Here is an 8648-nt window from a genome sequence, read left to right as displayed (position 1 = left end):
ATTTCTTGAGGCCCCTATAGTTTGTGACCTAACAGATTTTTATAACTTTCCCAAACAAAACAAAGAAAAAAAAACTTTGTTTGGGCATATAGTTTGTTAGTGATACAAGTGCTACAGGAAATCTCTGAGTTGCATGAGAAAACTCCAAAGTTTCCATTGAAAATATTTTTTTAATGGTGAAATTTCATACTAGTCCCACCTGGCTGAAAATAAGAATAACTGCCAGACTGTAGATATGGCTTTCCACATTCCTCATAGGCTTAGATAAAACAAGGTGTTTGACACTCAAATACAAAAAAAAGAAAGAAAGAAAAAAAAAAACACTTTGTGAATCCACTCTCTGAAATAAAGAAACTGAATGTTCATTAAATAATGTTCGTTTATTAAGAGTCCAGTAAAAAGTGAACATATCAACATAGTTAATAAGCATTCAGAAGATTATATAATAAATTTACTTTGCGTTGCAGTTTAAAATCCACTATATTGCAAAAAGGCTTCAGCCAGGGTTGTAGTTGCTAAAGGCAGGCCATGCAAACAGGTAGCATGCCAGGTTTGATAGTTAGCTACAGATAAATTAGTAAGAACCATATTTAAGCATTCAAAATGCATAGCAATCAATGCATTCAAGTGTAAAATCATCTCAGGGAGTCTATGCCTCTATTAAAAATTTAATATATGTCAAAATAGGTAAATCTTTCTAATACAAATATAAGGCATATATTCTGTATTCTACGTCAAAACGTGACACATATTGCAAAAGTATATATACCTTTTGCTACTTTTGTATATTAAATTTTATGCATATATCGCACAATATATTATGTGCAATTGTGCAATGCATTCTACAATATATACATGCCATGTAAGATATGGAAGGGGCAATGGTTCATCTATTGACACGTTACATTTTTTTTTGTAAGGGCAGTCCACCAGCAAGTGGACACCATTAAGTGAACAGAACAAAGCAATGGAGTGACAAGCCCCAGAGCACTGAAACCAAGACACACACACACCAGTAATCTCAACCTTACAACCCTCAGCAGCAAAATTTCTATTATATTCTGTACACAAAATCCATCACTGTCCCCTGGAAAGGACAGATGTGCAGTGCTCTTATTTATTAAGCACACATATGACCCAAAATGGCACATCAATAAAATCCAAAGATCACAATCTGGCAGCAGTCCAATGGAAGCGCTGTAATATGATGGGTTACCTTTGGACAGGAATCGTACATTCTGTCACATGACCTTTAATAATTTGTTTCTCAGTCATACTTAAAGGTTCAAGGCTAGTTTACGAAGACCAGAGAGATTTACTTTGGAGCACGTTAGGACCGAGGCATATTGATACATAAGTGAAGAATGCTATGATTACTATTCAGACAAAATGGACCAATAAAATGAAAACACACACATGCACGCCATCACTTCCAGTAGCCTGACTTTCAATGGTTGACTTTGAACATGGCAAGGAAAGCCTAATGATTTTGCAAATTTCTGTGATATTTCTTACATTGGAGTTATTCTGGGGACAATGCTTTTGTTACAACTCAAGGTGGCACTGGTGAGCCACATTATTAGATCATATGCCAGCTGTCAAGGAACACCACCCAGCAATAATATTTAAGTCTATTACAACTTTGACTGGCTTGGTGTCAATAGTCAAACTACTGTGTACATCCTATATGGTTATGGAAGATAATCTATACTATGTATCACAGAATATATACTAGAATTATTATTATTATTATTATTATTATTATTATTATTATATGAAAAAATACTGCCCTTTGCAGAATATTCTAAAGTTAACATTTTAAAGTGACAGCAAGTTTGTATGGCTGACTTACACTGATTGGGTGAGAAGATTTTTCCCCTGATCTAACATCTTTTAGACAGTTCTGATGATATTAAACAATTATGATCTGTGATGACCCTTAGAAATGCCATCTGCCCAAAAGTAGGCCAGTTAAAATGGCATGAAACATACCAAAATGTTTGTACAAAGCGTTCTTCAGTTATAAAATATCAATTCAATATTGAAACACCACTCCTGCATGGCACTTCTGTGGAAGAGCTTGTCATTAATACATTTCCTGCATGTAATCAGATCAGCAGCTACGACACTACATTCCAAGGCATGTGATCAAGAAAAGACACATTTTTGTCTGATAAAATATGAAACAGCAAATGACTTTGTTCCAAAGAAAGCTAGTGGTTATATTGGTCAACACAAAAGTGAGAGGGGGGAAAAAATACATGGTTTTACTTCATATAAAAATGTGAAAACACGAATGTAGAAAATACCAGTACTAAGAATGTCATTTAAAAAGATATTCTTTCTTTCAAGAAAGATGTGGTTTACAAAATAACATTATAGTTTGTATCTGATGTTAAAAAGCACATACAAATGTAAAAAACAAATAAATAAAAAGTTTTTGGTCAGAACAAGATCCAGAAACAAAGCCTAATGTTCTTTTCTTTTCAATACATAGGCTTTCGGAACAACCAATAAGAGAGAAAACGTACAATCAGTGTAATTTTTTTTAACCATAATCACATAAAAGCTATATATTAAATATGGGTGCAAATAGGACTGCATGTAACACAGATAAATATCAATGTGTCTATCAATGTTTGAGCTTTCTTCTGTTTCAGTTTAGTCCATTCCAGAAATTAATTCTATTCATGAACTGAATGTGCTCCTAATGTTTGAATGAGGATTTTTCAATGAATTAACTGAACTGAACTGGTCCTGTCCTGAACTCTGGGATATCAACATATAAACCACTTTCTGGAAAACAGTACTTTAATAGGAGAAAAATTAAGGCATCAGAAAAAATGTGTTCAATGCCATGATTTCCCTGCTATAATCGGTGATTTCTCAGCACAGGTCTTTCACGTATAACCATTTCAAAGTTCTGAATTTTTTTGCATTGTGTTTCTTTAACATTGTCACATAGGTTCTGAAAGAGTAGTATATGTTGTGCATCAGTTTAGTAGAACTTAGCTGTTCTCATTGCACAGATATCAGATTAGGTCTGATGTGATTGAAATGGGCAGACATTTTGTTGTGGTGATTTCATAATACATACATTACCTTCCCTGTATTGATTCATTCTGTGATATATATGTATATGTACAACTAGTCTAGTCTTTAGTTGATACTATGTAAACGGACAGGTGTTTGCAAGGCAGTTACTTTACGTAAGAGTACAGTTTTTTAAAAATAAAACCATGCACAATTCATGCAATCTAGATTAATAGGCCTGCATTTATGATCAGTCTGTTTATGTTTCATTGTAAAATAAATCACCCGATAAACAGACGTGCACTTTAACACCCTGCAAAACTACTGCCGTTATAAAAGCAAAAGCGCCCACCAGCGCCAAATCATATTTCGAAAATAAGGGACAGGGATGGAGAATCAATTTGTACGCAATGTGACATTTGATTTTAAAAGTCATTACTTTGTGAAATATTTTAAAGAACGGTTTGGCAGTAAACACGTTTCACTCAGAAAAATCAAGGTCTTCAACTAAAAATGAGGGAGAAAGATAAACACAGTTTACCCATCCCAGCAGTACCTCTCCGGGAATCCAACAGTCAGGGATAGAACCTCTGCCTTCCCCAAATTAATTCCACACATTAACTGCAAATGTATTACACATCCCTTTAACGCCTTTTACAGTTACTTTTATTTGGAGTGTTTAAAGCTTATTTGACCTTATTATACATTATTTTGAGTGTCATTATTTTGACTGTTCCTTAGCCAGTGCTCAAAGTAGAGACCTTTATATGGCATTTCTATTTTAGAAATATAGCAATAGAGCCTCAATTTAAAAAAATGCACCAGGTTCAGTACACCATCTCAGATGCCAAAATGCCAGGAATTATTTTAATGGAAATGTTTGAGCTTTTAGGAGCTGGATGTGTGTGCGCGTGAGATTGGTCGTCATTTTGTGTGACCCATGAAACTCTGGTATTTTAGGGCTATTGCTGTACCTCCTTACTGCACAAAATCACTCCACTATCTTTGGCTGACAGTTTACATGTGCAATACATTGTCTGACCTAACAGTACTACCACACTCAGGGCTCCATACAGTAATAGTGTGTGGCAATGAATGAAATGTACAGATGTTTTGGTGATGACTAAAACGGACTGAAGTTTTGCTGACTAAAATGGACTGAGCCTTTGTTGATGACTGAAATGTCCTGGGGTTTTCCTGACTAAAATGAACTGAGCCTTTGTTGATGACTGAAATGGCCTGGTGTTTTGCTGACTAAAATGGACTGTGCCTTTGTTGATGACTGAAATGTACTGGGGTTTTGACGATGACTGAATTGGACATAAATGCTTTGCTGGGAACACAAAGGTAGCACCTCTGTCCTGCAATAAAAGGCAAATTCAGGAGATTCAGCGAGTTTTGACTGAAATTAAACTCCAAGGCCATGAATGTAATGACAAAAGGTCATTTTACCCGTTTAATCTAAGTGTGCTTTTAGAGAATTCGTATAAACCAGATCTCAAATTTTAAGCAAGGAAAGCCTTGTCATGTTTATCCATCCAATAATGTATTCTACAATGGTGTAAAAGTGGGCACTACAGGGACCTAGAAAATATGTGAACAAAGGCAGGCCATGACTGTTTTTACAATATTTTTAGAGATATATCCCATAGAACAATACACACTATGCTATATTGCAGCAGTATTGTTGTTTAAAAATCACTGTCTTATGCTTATTTTCTGTTCACCCTGTCCTGAGGGAAATGTGTGTGGGTATTTCATGGAACGGTGCTGCTGATTTAGGTTTCTGTGATGACCGTGAATGAGTCTCCAAGCCGACGTTTGGAGAGAATCTATCACTGTGCTGAGGAGCCCATGGGTTTAAAGCACTCCGTGTGAATAATGAACTGACGCTACATAGAAAAAAAAGCCTCTTTCACAATAAGTAGCCTACAGCGATGTGAACCCGCGAAATACACTCCAAAGCCAGGTTTTTGCCCTGGAACCATGACTCGGTGTTCTGTGGAAAGGTCCGGTTTGGCACAGGTCTCACCCGTGACCCAAACAGAAGGAACAGAGCCTGAGGCACCTTCGAGTCTCAGAACAACTAAAGGAGGTCAGCGGTCAAGCCCTGCAGGGTCAAAGGTCACAGCTTAAAGGGAACATGACTTTCAGACGAGGCCGGGCGTAAGGTGAGATCAGAGGGAGGCGTTGGAGGTCTCCTTGCTCTCTCTGCTCTCCGGGCGGGTCTTGAGGGGGGGCGGGAGGCTGACCCGGCTCTTGCTGCACTCCGGAACCTTGTTGGCCTGGAGGCTCTTGGTGTAGCGGGAGTACCAGTCCCTCTCGAATGCGGCCTTCACCTGCCCCACGATGGTGACAGCCCTCCCCTCCGGATCTTCAGTCTGGCTGATGACTAGCCCCGCCCCCGCGTTATATGCAAACTCGTTTCCCACCCAATCAAAGTTCCCTGAGACAAAAACGGGAAGCAACATCTGGTCAGTCTGTCAATCTATCTGTCAATCAGTTAATCAATTGGCATAACAGTCACTCAATCAATAAATCAAGCAATCAATTTGCCACTCAGCCAATCAATGAATTACACAGTTAGTCAATTCACTAATTAAACATATAATCCTAACAATGAAGATACGTCAAATTACAGCCTACCACTGGCTTTCAATTTCCTGAAGCACATCAACTATATCATCTAGAAATGAATAATGGGCAGATAAAGACCAAACATTGGAAACACACAACTGTGCAGACACTCACACAAACATGCACACACAGGCAAGCACGTACGCACACACACACAAACACACGCAAACCCTTACCAATATACACTGCACTGTCTGTCACCATGTACTTGTTGTGGTTGATTCCTTGCACAGTGCCATTCCTAAACTCTCTGGGGCTGAAGAATTTCTGTACACAGAACACAGAAAAGCAGGTCAATACATCTCTGCCAGACGAGATTACCTGGAGAATGCAAATACTGTATGAATATTTTGCTCACGGATCACTCAGAATAAAGACTGTGCTGGAATGCATCTCATAATGTGGAGGGGACTTGGTGTGACAGATATACTCTATATTTTTTTGTGGAAAATATTTCAGGGTCAGCAGGCCAGTGTGGGAGTGGGAACATTAGAAGAGGTGTCCCCCAGAATGTGCACAACCTGTCACAATTTTCCCTCTTTGAAGTCCAACCAGATGAGCTGCCCAGTTACTGCTCTGTACTGCATGCCTGATGCAGTTCCTTAACATGTTCAGGGGTGTAGTGGGTTAGGGTGTGTTCTGTTTTCAGAGATGGGTCTGAGACCATATTCAGGTGTGTTCAGGTGTGTTCAGCCGTGTTCAGGTGCGTTCTGGAGCCATCAGGTGTGTTCAGATTTGTTCAGGTATGACAAGGTACATTCAGGTATGGTCTGGCATGTTCAGGTGTGTCCAGGCGTGATCAGGTGTGCTCAGGTGTGTTCAGGTATGTTCAGCTGTGCGCTAGCTCGTCTCCACTCACCACCTCCAGGGTGCAGTTGGGCAGCTGCATGCAGAGGGTCTTGAGGGACCAGACGAAGTTGAAGGTGAGGGGGTTGGTGTGCCTCCAGCAGCTGATCAGCAGCCGCACCTTGATTCCCCGCAGGATCAGCGCCTCCCGCAGCATCTCGTCAATCAGAGACCAGTACCTGCTGGTGCAAACCAGTTTGGACCGGATCAAGAGCAGCTTCACAACTCCATAACACTCACAACAGATAACACATTAATCATGCTCAGTTTGACTAATGTTTTAGCTTGTTTGCTAGCTCACAGGCTAATAAGCAAAGGTTGTCTGACTAATGTTTTGTCCCCCCCACAAATTTTGATCCAGTCTGCAAATCAATCTAAATAATCAATTAAATCTGCCCCCTGAAAAGTGCAGACATTTATTCTGTAGCAACGCAGCATTGGAAAAGGGAGATTCCCTCAACTCTCACTGGCTTTAGGCAATGTACATTTAAAAAACCTGTCTCACACAAGTGCTTCCAACCTGGAAGTTTACAAAAAGTATCATAGCAACACCACCGCCCCCCCCTTCAAATCACTTTCCATAATAGTAGTAACATGTCTGCCACTTGACTTCATTCACAGTTTTCTACATGGCCCTCACTATGATTGAGTTTGACATTCCTGATTTAGGCAGTACACTAAGTCTAAAACCATCAGGTTAGGAGATCAGGTCAGGTAATATTCTGTGATTCAAAAAGTGCAGTTTTAGAGTCCCATTTTAACTCTACTCCACGCCCTAAAGCTACTTCAGGAAGCAGAGAGCTGCTGTAATGGATGTTCTGCTCAGACTGTGCAAGATGGTCTGTCTGAGCCAGAATGAGCTCATTTATCCTTCACTGTGGTCCAGCTGAGCAGCTCAACACATGAACACCCAACCCTGGCCTTGGAAAACTGCAGCATCTACTGCTTGCCATACAATGATATTATGGTTTCATATAATGATAATAGTTGTTATAATAATTAATAATATAATGAGTCGATTCAAAGCAGGTGAGGTGAGTTACCAGTGGAATCCATGCCTGTAATTGACAACTTAAGTGTTGAGGAACAATATAAACAGCAGACCCAGCTGGTCCAGGACGAGAGCTGGTTTGACCTGAAGAGGTGGTCGATGGTAGCTATGTTCCCCAGGGAAGGGTGCTGACCTGTGTGAGCTCCTCTTGACCAGCGGCAGGTAGTCTGTGATGGAGATGTAGATGAACCTCTTGGCATCCAGGATCACACGGTGAATGGCATCGATGTCTCTCGTCCGATCTTTTGGGCAGAAGAGATCCGGAGAGCTCTGCAGCACAGCCAGGATGAAACACACACACACACACACACACACAAACATATGCACAAGCACACACATGCATGCATGCACAGACACCCACACAGACACACACACACACACGTTAAATTACATTTGGAGTTGATGCGCAGCGAGAAATGGAAATCATTCATAATTCCATGGGAGACACAGGTGCCCATGAAACCGTAACCACGGCAGCCAGCACCGAAGCCCCATTCAACAGCATGCGCCTTCTCCTCCATCCACATCAATCCACATTACGGTCCATGATAATTTCCTCAACGCAACGGCGAGGCGGGACCAGTGTTATCTTTCAGCGCCATTGACAGTTCTTTCTGCCAAAGCGTCGAAACGTTATTTATGCACGCTCCCCCCTCCAACCCACCCCCCCAGGGCCGGAATCAATTCCCCTAACCTTGAGCTGCTGTAACATGCAATTCGGTTTGAGGCGTGCGTGTCAGGGGCTCTCAAAACGCATCCGTCAGGAGAGCACTTAATCAGGGAGGCTGAGGAGGGCTGAGCCCAGGGGGACGCTAACGCGCGGCGGCTAACGCGCGAGCGATCGCGTTTCCAACCGCAACTCGGGGGGATGATGGATGTCCAGCGCGGCTCTGATGTACACCGTGTCAGGAGCCGGCGGGCGAGACTCATTATAGCCGAATTAAACCCCGCCGCTCAGGCTCAGAAGCCCAGCGACGTCTGTTTTCGGCTAAGTGCACGCGCTGGTCTTCATCATCCGGCCCTCAAAACACCCTCGCCTTTTATTTTCTCTCTCCGCTGCGAAGGCTGTGACAGGTTTTAT

The 8648-nt window shown here is 41.2% G+C and overlaps 1 protein-coding gene across 2 annotated transcripts in view; it reads right to left on the bottom strand.

Moving 5' to 3' along the window:
• Positions 1-361: 361 nt before the first annotated feature.
• LOC135245326 (inactive phospholipase D5-like) overlaps positions 362-8648 on the bottom strand; it is a 54678-nt gene continuing 46391 nt past the window's right edge. The window contains exons 9-12 of one of the 2 annotated variants that reach the window (XM_064318345.1): positions 7701-7837; positions 6530-6695; positions 5847-5937; positions 362-5479 (exon numbers count right to left, since the gene is read on the bottom strand). In XM_064318345.1, coding sequence (XP_064174415.1) covers positions 5211-5479; positions 5847-5937; positions 6530-6695; positions 7701-7837 — 663 coding nt within the window. In that variant the 3' untranslated portion in view covers positions 362-5210. Of the gene's footprint in view, positions 5480-5846; positions 5938-6529; positions 6699-7700; positions 7838-8648 lie in introns of both variants that reach the window. The other variant, XM_064318354.1, reaches the window with a different exon arrangement.

Source organism: Anguilla rostrata, chromosome 2 (assembly GCF_018555375.3).
Source record: "Anguilla rostrata isolate EN2019 chromosome 2, ASM1855537v3, whole genome shotgun sequence".
NCBI classification, from domain to species: domain Eukaryota; kingdom Metazoa; phylum Chordata; class Actinopteri; order Anguilliformes; family Anguillidae; genus Anguilla; species Anguilla rostrata.
Note: the sequence above shows the minus strand (reverse complement) of the source record. Positions and strands in the feature narration are given on the sequence as shown.